At 53.6% G+C, this 18,754-nt stretch overlaps 1 protein-coding gene across 1 annotated transcript in view; it reads right to left on the reverse strand.

Annotated features, from left to right (window-relative positions):
- Positions 1 to 77: 77 nt before the first annotated feature.
- The window catches only part of SLC22A23 (solute carrier family 22 member 23), a 175,289-nt gene continuing 156,612 nt past the window's right edge, over positions 78 to 18,754 (reverse strand). Inside the window, exons 6-10 of the mRNA XM_032424882.1 lie at positions 15,149 to 15,251; positions 12,982 to 13,214; positions 11,230 to 11,262; positions 9,899 to 10,022; positions 78 to 1,043 (exon numbers count right to left, since the gene is read on the reverse strand). Of these exons, the coding sequence (XP_032280773.1) occupies positions 686 to 1,043; positions 9,899 to 10,022; positions 11,230 to 11,262; positions 12,982 to 13,214; positions 15,149 to 15,251 (851 nt within the window). The 3' untranslated portion in view covers positions 78 to 685. The remainder of the gene's footprint in view (positions 1,044 to 9,898; positions 10,023 to 11,229; positions 11,263 to 12,981; positions 13,215 to 15,148; positions 15,252 to 18,754) is intronic.

The raw sequence follows: 18,754 nt of genomic DNA on the forward strand, positions 1-18,754 counted from the left end.
TTTTAATGATATTTGGGAGCTGCTTTCCCCCAGCGCATGGAACAGAAGCTCTTACCTCACAAACACACACACACACACAAACCCTTTAGAAACCATACACAGACTCTCTAGCAAAAACCTAATCATTTACATTTCACTCTGTCTACAACGCGGTCATGGAGACACTCCACGACAGGTCAGTCTGTCCGCACACAGGCAGGCAGCCTTGGGGGGCGCGGGCCCAGAGTGAGGGACCCCTGGCTCCGGTGCGGGGTGCTGGACGAGGGTGGTGTGTGACCTCCAGGGCCGCTGCGCTGGCTACTTACGGCGTCCTCCTCGGCAACCGTGTCCCTCTTCCGAAGGAGGTGGTTCTGTTTCGAGATCAGTTAGAGGAAAGGGAATAAAGTGCTTCTCGTAAAAATGACCAAAATAAATACAAACATCTCATGGCAGAAAAGAAAGTCTGAAGGGTTATTTTCAAAGAGTTTGCTTCCTCACACACACGATCCTTAGAGTTTTGGAAAGACAGAATTTCCCCACACCAGTTGACAGTCTTGCGATCCGTGGCATCAGCAGCAGAACTGGGTTTTCCTGCGCCCCCCACCCCCAGCCACGTGTTCGGTCCCTGGTCTGTAAACCTGTGCCCAAACAGCCCCCAAGCCCCTGGAGCCCACAGTGCCCCCTTCAGGGAAGGCCGTGCCCAGAGCTACATGGACTTCATGCCGTTGGCTGTGGCGTTCTCGGGCAGCCCGTCCCCTGCGGTGGCCGCGTCGTGGAGGCCGGAGTAGTCCTTGAGCTCGGCGTTGGTGAGCAGGAGGGGCTGCTCCCCCTTCTTATGCGGCAGGAGCGGCTGCCGAGTGTAGTGCTCCCCGTTGGAGATGTTCTCGGGCAGGTTCTGGTTCCTGCTCTCAGGCAGCAGGAGGATGCAGATGATGCAAATGAGCGTGCAGCAGGCAAAAATGATGTGGTGCAGGAAGTAGCCTTTCTGGTTGTGCAGCTCGATGATGGGCGCCGTCAGCATGCCGAAGCCCGCGCTGGCCAGCACCAGCCCCAGCCCGCCGCACCTGCGGGAGAGCACGAGACACATGGTTAACGTCCACGGTCAGAGCCCGCTGCGGAGGGCACGGCGCCGCCCAGAGTGGGGACACACGGGAGCAGGATCACGGGGCCGACCAGGGCCTGGCTTGGGCAGGGGGCCGCCACCCCAGTGCATCCCGCCTGTCGGATATCCGAGACCACCTTCACCTTGGCTATCTTTGTACCATCTCTAATTAATATTTTCTCTTGCCAGCTCAAAATTTTTTACTTTATTTTGAAAGGCAATGTTATAATACTACTGTAAATGGAAAAGCACTCGCCATAATAATATGCAACACCAAAGTAGTATTAAATTATGCTACTTCCCAAGGTTTGCTCTTCATTTAGAAAGAGGTCAGTGGGCGGGCGGGAGGTGGATTAACAGGGGTTAAAGAGGATATGACAGACAAACCAGCACTCACAGAGAGTTTCTCCAGCCAGAACTAGAGACTGGAAGATACTTTAAAAGACAGTAATTTTTCTCACTGTGAGTTCTTATTTATTGTTGTGTCCCATATATTTCCTAAAATCAATCTGCACACCACCAGTGGGAGCGGTCCCGCCTCTGCGAGGTGCTGGGCCAGAAGCCACGTGCTGTCTGAGAGAAAGTCACAGAGCACTGAGCTCAGAAAGTACTAAATGTGAGCCTAGAGCATGTGCCACTCATCTCCACTCCTCTGCCATTTGGGGGAACCTGCCAAAGTTCCAAAGAGATTAGTAGATATGCAACATTTAAAAAAATCCATCATGGCTCGAACATCTGTCCTTTGACATAAAAGCATATTTGGCGGGGAGAAGGGGTCATGTGGCCTCTGAGGAAGCAGTGCAGTGCTGGGCTGCAGTAAAGGGGACCACGCTGTTCACGTGACCTCCTGTCCCACCGGTCCCACTGTGTCCTGCAACGCACAGGCCAGGGAGGGCTGGCTGGTGTCTGCTCTGGAGCCACAGTGAAGGAGAAGTCTGGTCACAGTCTGGTCTCAAGGAAGGGGGAGTAGAGTTGTCTGCTTCGCATCAGAGTGTGGATCCAGACCAGTGGGCAGAGGGCATGGGGATGTGGATCTCAGCTGGTTTAAAGAAGAACTTTCATTGGAGTTGCTTAAGAGCTATGCATCACCCTTTAGTGAAGTGACCTTAGGTCTCAGATGCACGTAGGCAGAAGACTCCTGCAGCAGGCCCTCGAGGAGCCTCTGGTTCTCCTGGTTGGCACTATAGGTGGGCTCTAACTCATCAAACGACTGACCTACGAGGGCACGAGACGCAAGGTCAACATACAAAAGTCAACTGTGGCTACGCGCTAGCAACAAAGAAGCTGAAAATGAAATTAAGAAAATTCTATTTGTAGTAACATCAAAAGAACAAAATGCTTAGAAATAAAAAAAAAGTGCAAGACTTGGGGGGGGGCACCTGGGTGGCTCAGTCGGCTAAGTGTCTGACTCTTGATTTTGGCTCAGGTCGTGATCTCAGGGTCGTGGGATCGAGCCCCGCATCGGGCTCCCTGCTCCGCGGGGAGTCTGCCTCTCCCTCTGCTGCTCCCCCTGCTTGTGCTCTCTCTCTCTAATAAAAAAATAAAATCTTAAAAAAAATACCAAAACAAAGGCAGAGAGTGACAAGTGTTTGTGAGGCTGCGCAGAGAACGGGACCCGCAACCTCTGCCGCTGGGAAGGAAAAGTGGGGCAACGGCTGTGGAAATCCTATCAGTTTCTGAAACAGTTAAATGTAAACTTTTATGTGACCCAGCAACTCCATTCTCATGAGACACAGGAAACCTATACCCCACAAAAACTAGAAGCGAATGTTCGCTGCAGCATTATTCAAAACAGACAAAAATCAGAATCCCGACGTCCATCACCTGGTGATGGATAAACAAACCATGGCACATCCGTTACAACGGAACAGTACTCCACAGTAAGGAGTGCCGTGCTGACACCTGCCACAGCGTGGACGAATTTCAAAAATATTATACTAAGTGACTGTAGACTCCATTTATATGAAATTTTGAAAAAGCGGCAGGGGGCGGAGCAGAGACAAGCAGATTAGTGACTGCCTGGGGCTTTGAGTGGGGACAGGGACGGACTGCAAGGGCCAGCAGGGAACTTTCTGAGGTGATGGAAATGTTCGACATCTCGATTTATGGGGACGATTTCACTAAAGATCATTGAATTGTGTATTTAAAATGGATGCATTATATGGTATGTAAATTACACCGCAGGAAAGCTTTAAAAAACAAAACAAAACCCAAAACTGTTCCAGCTGTGGGAACTGGGGCCTCCTGCTAACACAAACCCCAAAGCTTCGAGTGTGGGTGGCCAGCCAGGCCTCCCCTCTGTCCCCCCTGCTGCTCAGGCTGGGGCAGGGGGTCCCGCTCTGCTTTGCCCACCGTGTGGCTCGGCAGCGGGTTCCCTCTCCCTGGCGCCTTCCCAGGGCCTTGCTGTCAACAGTGAACCGAGAGTCCCTGCTGTCTACAGTAGGCCCTCTGGCTGGCCAGTCCTGGGTCCACATGGGTGACAGGAACGAGGGGGACTTGGCATCTTGGGGCCCCCCAAGTCAACAGCTGTCCCTAAGGGCCGCCGTAAAGCGGACATATCAGAGTTTGGTGGTCAAGACAGGGAGGAGCATTCTCAAAGAATGGAACAGAATGACAATCGTGTGTGCGTGGGTGAGACAATGGGGGGGTCTCTCTTCCTCATTTGTCACGTTTCATAACAAAAGACACAGCTCTCTTCCCTTCTCTCAGCCCCAAATGAGAAAAGGCCTTGTATCTCTGCACATGGGAGGGGGCTCCTCACACCCCTCGTGCTGGGTGGGGAGGCGTGGGGCCCACTGTCCTCTGGACAAAGCCAGAGCCCGGGAGCGGCCAGACTCCTCCCTGTCCCAGCCTCCTCTCTCCAACCTGGGACCAAGCCCCATGGCTTCCAGTTTGGGCCCGTCTGGGTCACACTCCCCTAACCAGCCCGTCTTGGGTCCTCCCACTCCCTGGGGCTCTTTCCTCACCGCTGACAAAGTGACTCTTCTAGAATGTGGAGTGGCTCATGCCACTCCCTTTCTCAGAGTCGTCCGAGGGCTCCCTCCTGCCTCTGGCCGTGCCCTGGCCCCACGCCTGCCTGACCTGCAGCCCCGGTGCCCGAGCTCCTTGGCTCTCTCCCTCACTCCCTCTGCAAGGAGGCCCTGGCCACTCTGCTCAGCTCAGCTCTGCCAGGTCCCCGGCGGCAGTGGTCTCCCGCTGCTGAGGAGGCTCTTCGAGGCCGTCCCCAGGCCTGGCCCGGGTCCTGGCACGGAGCCTCATGGAGGTCAAGGGTGGTGGCGGCGGCCGCCCGGCCCAGCAGGCCCACACCACAGGCCAGGCCGGAGCAGATTGCTAAAATGGCCCTGATGATTCCCACCTCCACGCATTCACACCCTTGTATCTTGAGTGTGAGCTGGACTTAGTAATTCACTTTTCACCAACAAAATATGGCAAAGGTAAGGAGATGTCCCTTCCGTGATTAGGTTACGAAAGACTGACTTCTGGCAGATTCTTGTGCTGGCTTTGATGAAGCAAGCTGTGATGCTGTCATATTCCAGGTGGCATGGAACTGAGGTGACCTCCAGCCAGCAGGGAACTGAGGCTCTTGGTCCAACAGCTAGTGAGGAACTGAATCCTGCTGTTCTGGTCCGAATGTCCCCCCACCCACCCCAATTCATACGTTGAGCTCCTAATCCCCACTGTGATGGTGTTAGCAGGCGGGGCCTTGGGGAGGTGACTAGGTCTCATGAATGGGATTACTGCCCTTAGAAAACACATCCCAGAGAGCTCCCTCACCCCTCCACCACGGGGAGACTTGTAATCCCAAAGGGATAGCGGGAAGATGGCCATTGATGAACCAGGAAGCAGACTAACCAAACACCAAATCTGTGGACACCTTGATCTTGGACTTGCAGCCTCCAGAAATAAATTACTGTTGTTTATAAGCCACCCAGTCTGTGGTATTCTGTTTTAGCAGCACGAACACATGAAGACCAATTACTGAATGAGCTTGAAGACCGATCCTACCCTGGTTGATTACCACCCGTGGGAAATGGTGCAGCAGAGGGCCCAGCTAGGCTTTGCCAACTCCTGCCCACAGAAACCGTGAGACAAGCCTGTGTTGTTTTAAGCCACTGTTTTGGGATAATTTGTTACCCAGCAGTAAATAACTAGTACACTCAGCGAGTGATGGAATTTCCTAGCCTTAGCTATGGAAGAAAAGACAGCCATCTCTCACCCAGGCTGTGATGTGTCACTAGTCTTATGTGTTAGGAAGACTTTCGCCAAGGGAGAGACATTAGTCCTGCTAACAAAGCCACACCATCGTGCTACTGGGCCGTCAAGGGGACACAAGTAAGGAATAGCAATATTTTGGGGGGCATCCCCCAGACACCAGCCCCCTTCCGAGGCAGATGGTCCCAGACCACCTTTTGAAGACACCTCTGCACCTTTCTGTTGGTATTTCTTCATATGCCTACCGTCCTTATTTAGTCTATGAGCTTGTCAAGGGCAAGGATTATTTTCTAGAATATCAACCGGCACGTATTATTTATGCTTAATAAATATTGGATGCTTATGGATTACGCTGGCTTCCTAGGTAGGAAGGTCAGCTCACCCAAATGAATGGGGCGGGTTAAAAATAGATGACCATCAGGAAGAGCGATGTGATGGGAACCAAGAATATGAACACCTAAAATAGCCGCTTCGTCTTTTCAGTCATTCTGGCCGCTCTGGAAGCCACAGGATGTTGCAAGGGACAGATGGATGCCAGGGATAATGGATGTGTTTCCTTGCGGCCTTTAATGCCAGTAAGACATCCTTTTCTCTGAGACCTTCTGGATTTCCGTGGGACCTCCCCGTCACTACGTGTGGATGGCACTGACAAGCAGGGAGGGAGACTGACCTTGCTCAGTGCATGTAAAGTCCACATGTGAGTTAACCTACAGGGAGGGAGGGTACACAGACCCACGGGGAAGGAGGTAGAGGTCAGCATGGGAATGAAGTCTCACTTCATAACGCCAAAATAATACATTCATAAATCATGTCAAATATATTTATGGTAGGATTAGACAGCTCACGTAAGTATCTACGTGTATGTGTGTGTGTGTGTAAAATGCAGTCTACGTACGTGTGCATATATAATATGCAATTTATCTTGATGTATTTTTTCCACGAAAGCAATTTTCTGTTTGGTTTTCTATCAAGGATACCTTGACATTATTCAGTAAGGTTAGGAACACCTTTGAAAGAATTCAGTATACCATTCTTGGCTTTGTGTTGTCTTTGAACTCTCCGTTTAGAGAATGGGGTCATTATTACATGCTTGGCTTTCAGGTGTTTACCTTCCTTTTCCTCCCCTAAAATGCCGACTCTGCATTTTCTGCTTTTCTTCAGATTGTCACTAGAGGGCAGCATATGCCCGTGTGTAAATATCAGAGCAGGCGGGCACCTCAATTTACAGATAAAAGAATTAGGGGGCAAATTTTGCCTCCCTGGGCTTTAGGAGCACACAGAAAATTTAAATATCCACTGGATATCTTTATTTCACTAGTAACAATATCTAAATTAAGGATCTAAAGACCGATACACAGGCAGACTTACTATTAGAAGTAGTAAGCTTAAATTAAGAATTCTAGAATCTTCAAATCATCCTTTTAAACATGTGAATACCAAGCATCTTGCGTTTAAACAGAAACCAACCTGCCATTTCTCACTTCCTCTTCTGTCTTACTTATTTTGTCTTGACTACGTTTCTGTAAAGTCAAGGATAAACAAATATTTGTGCCAGTTTTGCAGAAATAAATAGAACTGCCAAAAATATTCGGGTAGGAATAATTAACAATATCCGTTGTCATCTACTGAGGCTGGACCCTCTCTATATACTCTTTCTCCCCTCAGCATCACTACTCTGTAACAGGGCCATCATAACTCAGCTCATTTTAGGGCAAAGAGATGAAGTCTGGCTAAAGGACTTGCCTAAGGCCACGCGGAGGAAAGTGGCCTCTGGGATCAGACACAGCACCATCTGCCCTCATGCCGAAGGTCCGAATTGGAGGCTCGAGGCCACATCCTCTACGCTCGCTTGTTCTTCATCCTGCCGCTGAACGCCTAGCCTGCAATGCCTTGGGTCCTCGACCTTAGCATTCGTTACATATATATGTGTGTGTGAGTGTGTATTATATATGTAAATATATCATATATATGTATTGAAGACACAAATCTTTAAAGAAGTTAGACTCCAGATGTCACATTACACAGGCTGTCTTTGTCCCTGGTGCCTGTTCTTGGGGCAGAGGACATCAGGGCCCAGGTTCTTAGTCCCCAGGTGGGAGGAGGGAGGAGTTACTCAGAAGGAATTCTCAGAGAAGGCAAGTTCCAAGAAAGAAGTTTCTAGAGAAAGGAGTGGGACAGCCCGAAGGGGAGGAAAGCGGAAGATACCAGGAAGGAGAGCAGCTGAGCTCAGACTGATGACAGCAGTAACAGCCAAGGCCCAGGGGCTCGGAGGGAGCCGGTGTGGAGCTGCTGGACAATGAAATGGGCTTGTTAGCACCGGCGCCTGCCTCCTCTCGGAACTAACCCCTTTGGGGAGGGGTGAGGAGGACGGTGAAGGCCTCAGGGGCTCCCACCTGCAGCTTCCAGATGGACACTGCATAGAAAAGATGGTCCTGCCCAAACAAGCCACCACCTGCTTCTAGATCGACCAGGCCCCGGGGGAGAGGGTGCTGCACAGGGTCCTCCCCATCTGCCTGCAGAGACACCCAGCTCCTGAAGCCTCAGGAGGAGAACTGAGGAAGAGCTTGTTGCCAACGAACAGCACCCAGACCAGGCCTGGGTGGGAGGGAAGCCCTTCTCTGCAATATAGTCTGGAAGCGACCTCACGACACAACAGTAATTAGTACGTTCATTAGACTCTAGTGAGTCTGTCATTCCTGGACAACGGATTTCCACAAGCCTCTGTGCAAAACAGTTCTTATCCTCTTATTTGCTTCTTGTTAGTGAATCCTGGCATCTTCCCCTGGGCTACTGTTCTGGTTCAAAAGGGATGTTTTTAATAAGAGCCTTGTAGAAAAAGGTTCGTTTGGTATTAAGAGAAATGAAGCGCATGTACCATTGTATGTTAATCATACTTCAGTGAGGAAAAGAAAAAGCTCACAGACCCCAAGCCGCTCAGCTTCGTTTATCTGGGATTTAGCTGTGCGAAGTAGGGGGAGGGGAGGAGGGTCAATTTCTGTCGCTGGGACTCTGCGGGAACTGTCCCTGGGTGTGTCTGCAAGAAAGAGCTAGGCCGCTGAAGGGGAGGGGTGCGGGAGTGACACCAGGACCCCTTCCCTCCTGGCCAGAGACCCCCTTTGGACTCCATTTCCTTTCATCCCTCTGTGAGTACAGAAACAGCACCAAAGGTCAAATATTTTTTCTAGTGTGTCATCGTGGCAAGCTGAATCGAAGAACGTATTTGTTGAATTTCTAGCCCCAAATCATCTTGGCAGGTCTGCATCACAGAGGTGGAGGAGAGTGTATTTCCTTCCATTTAGCTTGTTAAGCAAAATCTAACAATGACTAATGAGGTCCACCAACCAGCACAGTTAAGGGGTGGCCGCCCCCAGAGAAAGGTCCACAATCACACGAATCTGCGGGGAGACTAGCTGGAAAGCCAGAGGTCCAACCTTGACTTCTGCTCTAATGAAAGAACCCTCTTTGCTGGATTCTTTGGTCAAGGAAGGCAATTTTAACTAGGTAAAGAAAAGACACAGAGGGAGATGCTATCTGCTTGAGGCATTTTGCAACCTCGAGCATGAAAGAAGCTTCAGGCTGTTCTCTTCGCTTCAGCTTAGGAGAGGGTCGGCACAGGATGAATTACGTGGCGTTTAATTGCTTTTTTTTCTTACATACACAATTCCTTGGCATTTTATTCCACGGGCATGAAGTAGCCTTCAGACTTGGCGTGCACTGTAAAAATCTGGGAGAATGAAGCAAAATGAGGTCATGTGAAATTTCTCTTGTCAGCATGACTCCTGGAAATGTGGGAAGAAAGTCCATGAACCTACCTGCCTTCGCCCAGAGTCCTTCACAGCACCCGAGGGGCTAAAATAATGAGTCTGCGCGAGGCCCGCCTTGACCTGTCCTGGGCTGTCTTGTTCGCCCGCGTGGGAAAGTCAGGGTGCACGGGTGTCATCATGCTGACTTCTGGGTTTTCTTTCACAACTGAATAATTGCCTAATTTATTCACAATTTATATTTTCAAAAAATATGTGTGTTAGCAATGCTAATGATCTTCCCATGCCAAGTTCGGTATGATGTCAATCACGATGAGCCCTTCCGTAAGTCACAAACAGTAATTACTGGGAAAATGACATGAGTCCGTAGTTAAGTGATGCCCTTTTAAGTGAAGGCAAACCCTTTTATTACGCTGTGATCTTAATAACATCAAAGGGTGGGTAGCATCCAGGTACCACTATCTGGGACTAGCACCAAGAAAGGATCAGACCTTACTCCGTGAACTAAGACAAAAGTAGTTAAGCCCAAGCTAACACCCGCTTTCAGATGGAACCGTGCAGCGCTTCCTGCACCCCAGAAAGTTCCCTGCTCCCTGCTCCTCTGGCTTCTTGCCTGGACGGAGCCCACGGTCACGTTCTCAGCTGACTCCCAGTTGCCTCAGAGTCAGGGCAAAGCTCCCCAGCTGAAGGCCTGACATGCCCGGCGCACAAGCTGCGCCCTGCTCTGGAGGCCAGGGCGGGACACAGCTAGTGCTGGTTCCTCCCACAGGAGCCTGGCTCCACAGCCAGGCCTCTCCTGAGTCCTAGGGAGAAGGCGCGGTGTGGGGCCCCTGCCGTGACCTACCTGATTACCGTGGGGGTGATCTCTGCACAGAAGAACACACTGAGGCTTCCCACCGCGTGGGAGGCAAACATGCCCACGATGGAAAACGTGATGGAGAATTTGTCCTTGACACTATCACTCATACCTGAAGGAGAATCAGGGGGAGACAGTGAGGGGGGCGGGCAGAAGGGAAGGGAAAAGGAGGCTGGTGAGGCAGGTGGGGGGGTGCAGAGACAGCAGCGGGACAAGGGACGGGGGAGGGTCCAGGACCACACAGAGGGTCTTCCCCCTTCCCCTTTCCCCAGTTCGGGGTGCAGCCTGGGGCACTCAGTTCCCTCTGGAGACCGAGGAGCACCTCTAGGTGTAACAGGTCAGACCCTCTTGGCAGAAGGCTTTGCTGGGGTTCCCATGATTGCCTGCAGGCCTGGAATGCTGGGGCTCACATGCACTCGGCCGGGATTCGGGAGGCCACAAGCCGTGCCTGGCAGGAGGGGAGGCTGGTGGTCTCCCCGGGGCTGTAGCAACGTCCCTTCTATCCCAGCCTTCGGAGGAACAAGGCCTCCGCCTCCAGGGAGCCCCGGCTATTCTGGCCTCGGGTTTGACCCGTCCAATACCCAGGACAGGCTACGCTAGGTTGGACTGAAGGGAACAAAAACTCCAGTAACCCAAACAGAAGAATTTATGGCCTGGGGGGCACAGTGCTCAACCCACCCGGGCACCTTGCAAACGGCGCCAGGGTCTGACCACACACCCGGGCAGCGTCTAGCACAGAGCAGTGGCATGCGGCTGGGGTCACACATCTGGGGCACAGCCCAGTTCCCGGCAAGGCCATGTCCTGAACGCAGGGGGTCTCACAGCTGGCAGTCTCGGCAGCACGGGCGTGGGGCAGGCCAGGCACGTGCGACCAGCAGCTCCGCCATCCCCGCGGCCGAGGGCAGCGAGCGGCCGTGACGGACAAAGGGCGACAGCAGCTTCCCCTGGCGGCACAGTCAGCCGGGCGTCCGGCGCCCCCTGGGGCTTTCTCATGTCACCCCGGGGCCGTCCGTGAGACCAGCCGCAGCAGGGCCCCGGGCTGGCTGCCGAGGCCGCGGGGACAGGCGAGGCCATGCGTGCGAGCCGGGCACAGACGGGGAAACGAGGGGCTCTTTCTAGAGGCGGGAGGGAGTAGAGAATACAAATGTATGCTCGTAGTGTCCAACCTACGGCCAACTTCAGCTGCAACTCTTGAAGGGGAAGGCGAGAGCGGGAGAGAGACAGGGAGGGGAAACCACAGGTCTGTGAGTCTTGGTGAAAAGGCCCTTTCGGGTGCAATAAAAAGTGGTCAAGCGCACCGCACGGACATTAGGGCTCACCTGAGTCTGGATGCTGGCTGTATTTCCCAATCACTGCGCCCCCAGGAATGACGGCCCCACGCGGACGGGGAGGAAGACAGTGGGTAAAGGGGGGGGGGAGAGAGAAAGCCCGTTAGGTAGGAAGCCACTACTGTGCTTTTCCACGTGACTGGCTTCTCAGTGAGCTCCCTTCCAGCCCAGGTTGGCCCCACTGCACCCCCCACCCCCGCCGGGCCCCCTGGGGAGCAGGGCCAACACCTGCAGGGAGCCAAGTGCTAGAAGGATGCAGAGACCTGTGGGTGAGAGAGTCCCCCGGACACAGGATTAGCGCCCGACTGAACAAAGCTCCTTTTGTTTGGAGGGGAGGGCGAAAACCCCTCCGGCCTCCAAATGTGGGGGAAAATGGAACTCTTCAGAACAGAGACGCCAGCAGCTCTTCTAGACCTCAAGCCGAAGGGTTAATTTCATGGTGAGCCGCCGCTGGTCCGCGCTCCAGGGAGCAGAAGGACCGCGGGGCAGACCTGCCGGGCGGCAATTCCGGCGGCTCTGGGCCTGATGCTCATGCCTCTCGTGTGCATCTAGGTCCCGGGCCTTTCCTGCTCAGGGACAAAGAGGGCACCCGTGACACTCCCAGGGCTGCCCCTCCCTGCACCCAAAGCTCAGGAGCTTGCACAGGGCTCCCGGGCAGGGTAGCGTGGGCGGCCCCCACCAGGCGGACAGACACCACTTCTCCGTTTTCCTTATTTGTCACAGCTGAAAATAAGACCCGTCTCCCAGCAAGAGGCAGAATGCACGGGAACGTGACCAGATTAGGAAAATGGCTCCCGAGTTTGAAAGGAGCTGTTCTTTAATCCAGTTTGCACGACGAGGTTGAGAAAGTTTTGTTTTCTCCTTTTTCTTCTGTTCTGGACATTGACTCTCACACCTTGGAGGACGAGAAGGCCTTCTGTTTTCTCCGCAGCTCTGATCTGTGCTGCACCTGGACAGTCCTAGAGTCGACTCCCCAGCCCTCAGGTGGGCTCTCCTCGCGCAGGAGGGGAGCGGTCCGCGGCATCTGTTTCCCGCCGGGTCCGAGCCTGCCCCGGGAGCACGGTGCCTGGTGAGAGAAGGCTCAGCTGCCCGGCTCTGGCGTGTCTCGTTCCGGGCGGGTCGGAGGGATGCCCGGTGCTATTTCCCTGCACGAGGAGCTGTGTCAAGCATGCGGCATACAGCTGCGGGAGCTGCAAGGATTCCCCAGTTTTTCTGTGGATTATTTTTAACATTCACTGAGGAATTCTTTGGCCCAACGACAAGCTGATAAACTTGGGAACAGTTGCTGAAAAGCAGTGTCCCGACACAAGGGTGTCAAAATGTCCCCCTGATTTCCCATGAAAGAGCGCTTTGTTCTTCTCGTCACGTGACGTATGACACACAGTCTGGCCCTCCGTGAAGTCATGCCCACCAGGGCTCGGCGGGCCTCACGTGCTGGGGATGATGGTGTAGCCAGGAAGGCTCCCAGTTACAGCCCCGGGGCCGGGGTGGTGGTGGGGGGGTCGCACAGTGCACTCCGTCAATGGCAGTCACCATGGACATTCCAGTTCAAACCGGTCCCTCCCAAGCTTTCCTCAAGCTGCTGATTTTGGAATAATAGCTCAGGTCACAGAAAACTTTCCTCAAGTCTCACCCAGCTCTGTCCAATACCCTTTGGTCATAGGCCAGCCCCCCGCCCCCGGCTCTGCCCGCCCCCCCCCCCCCCCCCGCCCCCGGCCCCCCCCCGCCCCCAACCCCACTCACAGTTGAGGAGCCCGAGCTGCAGGAGCGAGGCCAGGGCCGTGAGGATCATGAAGAGGAGCAGCCCGCCCCTGCGCCCCAGGAACCTGACCACCACGCACATGGCCAGGCAGGATGCCAGGGCAATGCTGGCCACGGTGTAGTAGTCGGCATAGAAGTTCTCCAGCAGCGGCACCTTCACCTCGTGGCCCATCATGCTCCGCGCAAAGCAGTGGTGGATCCCGTAGCCTGTCAGCCTGTGGGGAGACACACAGCCGAGGGGGCAGTGGGCAGGCGGACAAAGGCAGGAGGGATCAACGACCAGGAAACAGAGACGCAGCTCAGCATGTCACAGAAAACATGCTGTCACCACGAGCGAGTGTATGACCGGGTGCAAGGCAAAGGGACTTCAGAGATGTGACAGGAGCGTGCCCCTCATGGGGGGGCGGGTTGCGGTTCGCTCTCCTCTGCCATCCCTTTAGCAGAAGAGTTGGGGTATAAAAGCAGTGAGACCTTTGGTTCGAACACCATCCAACAAATCCATCATGCAGGACAAAGCACTCCCCACACATCAGCTCACTTCGTCCCATGTTGGCCCCCCAGGAGCTCCTGTCAGACCCATTTCACAGAAGGGCAAAAAGGCCCAAGGAGGTTAAGCAGCTTGCACCAGTCTACCGAGCTGACAAGTGACAACTTCAAAGACATCCTGCCTATCTGGGCCTCTGCCTCTTCCTGCCGCATTCAGGGTTCTGGAAACTTGGGGATCCACCCAGAGAACTACCTACTTAACCCATTCCTACTGCTATTGACAAGACACGCCCTGGGAAAGCCGTAGGAAGTCAGGCCAAATGAAGACATCTGGTCTTGGAGACTGTTTCCATTCTTAATTTATCACTGTTTCCTTCCCTCGGCCCTGGGTCAAGCCTCTTTCCCGCCCCCAGAGGATCGTATAAACCTGCTGGGAAACGTGTGTCCGGGCCGCTGGAGGCAGATGTCCAGTCTGGGAAGCGGGAATCCGAATGCACCCGGGCCCCCGACCCCCACTCCCCGGGAGGCTGCAGGTGCACGCACACCACGTGGGCAGCGCCCTGAATGCTCATTCGTGACGTCAGCGCTCGGCAGCCGGCCTGGAGCTAAAAACCTTCTCTCCCAACCCCTCTTCCGTGCTTTGGGGAAATCGAAGTGCTTTTATCACACCATGAGGATGCGTCAAGGTCAACTGCAACAGACCCCTGCCCCCGCAGGAGGAAGCTGCTGTTTGCCAAATGAGCTCATTTCCACTTGGGAAATCCTCCGCAGAGGGCCTGCCGGTGCTGTCCTTTTATCATCGAGCAACTGGTGGAGACTGGGTTCACCTCTGCGGATCCCAGATGACTTTCTCTGCTTCTCAGCCTACTGAGGTCTCCGGGAAATCTACCTTTTTGTTCTGGGAGGAAGGCAGTCTTCTGACCACAACAGGTAACAAGGTCAGAAGCATTAAACAAGCAGCCTTAAAATGGAAACTTGGCATCTCCTCTATGTCACAATTTGTGTTTTTTTCCCCGAAATAAAAGTTGGAGAAGTCATTCCATTTTTAATGGTCCTGTCAGCCTAGCTAGCCAGCGGCTGAGGCTGGACAACAGCACGGTGGCCGTGTCCGGAGCCGGCTCTGGGCCGGGAGGCTGAGGCCTCAGGGCTCCGGCCCTGACCCGCCGTGTGCCTAGGGCCTCCGTCTCCCTGAGTGTAGGACAGGGTGTGAGCAGGAACCCCAATATCGAGAACTGATTAAGTAGAGCTCCTTCGATAGAAACAGCTGTGGGGAACGGTAGGACCAGAGCCCTGACCCTGGGCCTCGCTCTTTCCGGGACAGCAGTCCTGAGGCCATTCACAGATGAGTGTAAAACTACCCCCACCCCACAGCCTCTAACATCAAATAAGGGTTAACAACCCCCCCACCTTAGATGACCTCTGACCCTGAGTGAAGGCCACCTCGTGTGGTCAGGGAAGGGCAGGGTTATTGAGCTGTGAGTCAAGACGAGAAAGACCTTCTCAGTAACACTGATGCCGGGGCTTAGCCCAGGGCCTCTCGGCAAAGAGCAAAGCCCTGGGCTGGCGGTGGGAGGAGGAGGGCCCCGCTGTCCTCTCCTCTAGCCCCTCTCCTTCCCAGCCTCTCCCTGACCTCTACCCTCTCCGTGTCCCTCTCGCGACTCACGAGTTCACACACAGGACCACGATGTTTTTCCACAGGTTCCGGGTTCCCACCACTTTCACGATGCAGACCTTCTTGGGCCTCCGGGAAAGCTCCTTCTCCAGCTCTGCAGGGAAAGAGAGCCTGTGACCTCTCGGCAAGACCCCGGACAGGCAGCCTCACAGATGTTCCCGACTTTGGGCATCGTGACGAGGGGAAACATTTTTTTTTTTTTTTTCCCGTTAAGCTAGGGGATAGGGTCTGGCTCTGAGGTTAGAAAAGGCGTCCACAGAGACACCAGCTTTGCAGTTCAAATTTCCCCGTGGGGACTGAAAGGAGCCACGGCACCCCGTCAGAGTCCCCTGCCGCTGCAAAGCCTTTCTTGCCAGAGAGGCAGGACCCGCACAAATAAGCCATCAGGGTAGACGTGCCCCGCTTTGCCCGAGCACAAAACTAAACGATATTCTAGGTCACAGAGGCACTGATCAGGTTCAGGCCATATCAAAACAAGTGGTTCCTGTCCGTCCAGAGTCTGACCCGTCTGCCTCGCCACGCTCCTGTGCTCCTTAGCTGCGTGGGCAGCCTCTCCGAGTCCGGCCTGCACACGTGAGTGCACACATGTGCACAGAAGGGCAGACCCAAGCGTATGCACACGCGCGTGTGTGTACGTCTTCGCCAACAGTCAGAGGTCTTTGCGACCCGAGCAAGACAAGGCAGTGTTTTGCTCAGTGATGTGACCACCCCCCAGGGCATGAGACGGAGTTTCTGGCGCGGCTCAGACTAGCTCCGAAAGCCGTTCTGAACAGACTCCGACAGGCAACTCCAACGCCCCACTCACAAAGTGGAGCAGTTTGCCGAAGGCGGGGTCCCGACCCGGCAGCCTCGCAAGAAAGCTCAACACAAGGAAATGCCCCAGCCCCCTGGAGCTCCCTGAGCGCCTGGGAGCGGGAATGTCCCCCATTCAGCCTCCGAGGCCCCTCCCCGCTCTCCCAGCCGAGCGGGTCCTCAGGACTCATCCTCTACTCGGGAGCTTGAAAGGCAAAGGGAGACCTAACCCGTTGCTGGGTGGCTGGTGCTCCTCAGGACCGTCAAGGCCACGAGAAATAAGGCAGAGGCCAGAGGAGGCTGGGGAGGGGTGACCACTAAGCGTGATCCTGGATGGGACCCTGGGACAGGAAGTCATCAATGGAGAGACTGGTGACAGCCAGGGGAAGGCTGGGGTCGGTTAGGCGTACCATACCAGCGGCAGCTTCTCGACTGAGACAAGGGTCCTGTGGTAATATGTTAACAGTGGGGGAGATGGACGGAGTGCAGAGTATTCAGAAGTTCTGTACTAGTTTTGCAACTTTTCTGTAAACCTGGAAGTATTCCAAAGTAAGTTTACTAAAAAACCCAAACCAAACAAACAAAAACAAGCAGTATGGGTGGGAAGGCTTCTGAGCTTGGAAGAAAGAGAAGTACCTCAGGAGAGACCCCAGAGCAGCGTCTGCAGAGGGGACCGAGCTACGGAAGTGCTCTCTGGTATCTCTTAGGGCCATTCCTACCCCTGGATGTCCCCAGCTTGACTCTCCTCTTCTACCTCCTTCCTGCCAGCCCATGGCAGAAGGGCCACAAACCTTACTAGTTACACTTTGGAGGAAAATATGTTGCTTAACCAGGAGGGTTTTTTTGGATCAGTGTCACCAGCTGGGGCAAGAAGGGAGAAGGAAAAGTCTTTCGATGTCTGAGGGATGCCATGCCACCTGAGTTTCCAGAACTTTCTTCCTTCTCCTATTTAGGTGCAAAACTGAGGTCTATGCACAAAACAGAACAGCTAGCACTTCAGCTTTCTATCCATGGATCCCCCCAACTCCCGACATCTTCTGAACCTTTATTTTCCCCTCTGCAAACATAGGCTAATTTGATTTACAAACATCCTTTCCCCTTGGTTAAAACACTAAAAAACTTTTAAAGATCATGGAAATAGTATGGTTAACAGATAATGTTGGATCCAATGGTCTGAGTATCTTCACTGTTACAAAACTCATCAGGGGGCACCTGGGTGGCTCAGTTGGTTGAGCGACTGCCTTCAGCTTGGGTCGTGATCCCGGGGTGCTGGGATCGAGCCCTGCGTCGGGCTCCCTGCTCAGTGGGGAGTCTGCTTCTCCCTCTGCCTCTGCAAACTGCACCTCCCCCCCGCCCCCGGCTCATGCTCTCTCTGGCTCTGTCTCTCAAATAAATAAATAAAATAAAAAAAAAAAATCAGCCTCATCAGGAATCAACTATAATAGCCACACTTGCTCATCATGGAAATTGTCCAAGAAGAAAACGGCTGTTAGAATGTTTATATAAATTCAATTTTTTTTTTTCTGTAATGTGGCCCAAACCTAACGGCTAATACATGAAACAGATGTTTAAAGAAGCTGCAGCAACTGCAGTTATGACCTGAGTGTTTTTTTTTTTTTTTTTTATGACAATAAACTGTAGAGCCCAAGGTCTACAGAACTGACTGTAATCTACAGAGGTAACTTCATTATTCTAAACAGAATTAAATTAACCTGTCCGGGGCTATTGATATGTTGTCTCGGTTACACACATCACCAGCCTATTAACCACAACGTCAAACTGCCTCAGCACAAAGTCTGTGTCTCTGGGACAAAAAGCCCCAGCTCTGCGCTGGAAGGACCAGCAGATGACTTGCCGTCTCTCTAGGCATCAGACGGAAAGCTGGGACGGGCTCGAGTCCTTGTGCGCGGCGGCACAGGAGTACAAGGGGAGTGCCAGCCGAGCAGACCCTGAGCACCGAGGAAGTGACTGTTAAAAGCATTTCCTCTCCCTGTCCCTCCTCCCAAGGTCTCTGACCCTCTGGATTCACAGATTAAATTATATTCAGAGGATTAGAAAAATGTCAAAACAAAACCAAGCAGGGCTGACAGAGTTTTGACCAGCCGGCTGCCCCTACTCCGTCCTGCAGCCCCCGGTCCCCTCTCCTCCGCGTTTCCACGGATCCCCGTCAGGTCACAGCCTCACCCGCGATGCAGCAAGGGGTCTGACAGACCTGGCAGAATCCCGGTCTTCTTTTTGTTGCGCTTCCTCTGTGCCTCAGTTTCTCAGCTGGTAAGTGGGACAATGCCCCTCTCTTGGAGCACTGTTACAAGGACCAAAGGGAGCAGATGAAGCCCCGCATGGCCCTGGGTGAGCAGGCGCCCCTCCTGGCCAGTGCTCTGGCTGACCAAGACGGTCCCGGCCTCCCCGCCCCCAGCTGCAGAAGGGACGGGTGTCCTTGCAGACACCCAGGAGTCATGACCTCTACATACTGAGAGATCCAGGTGAGGGGCCAAACCCTGCTTCTCCAGGACAGCACAGAGCGAGGAGCGGACAGCGTAGATCACTCAAGGCTCAGAGATGCAGGGCAAACACACGGATGGTAATTTGCATTTGTTTGGATGGGGGGGGTGAGATTAACTGGCTTCACTTTTATACTTGTGTACACTGCTAACGTGTTCCTGGCGAAACTGGGAAACATCAGTTATAGCAACGGGAAAGAAGACAGAAGTGGGGGAAAGAAGAAGGGAGGAGGAGCAGGAGGAGCAAGAGGAGGAGGAGGAGGGGGAGGAGGAGCAGGAGGAGGAGGAGCAGCAGGAGGAGCAG

The sequence above is a fragment of the Phoca vitulina genome, unplaced genomic scaffold (assembly GCF_004348235.1).
Source record: "Phoca vitulina isolate PV1807 unplaced genomic scaffold, GSC_HSeal_1.0 scaffold31, whole genome shotgun sequence".
NCBI classification, from domain to species: Eukaryota; Metazoa; Chordata; class Mammalia; order Carnivora; family Phocidae; genus Phoca; species Phoca vitulina.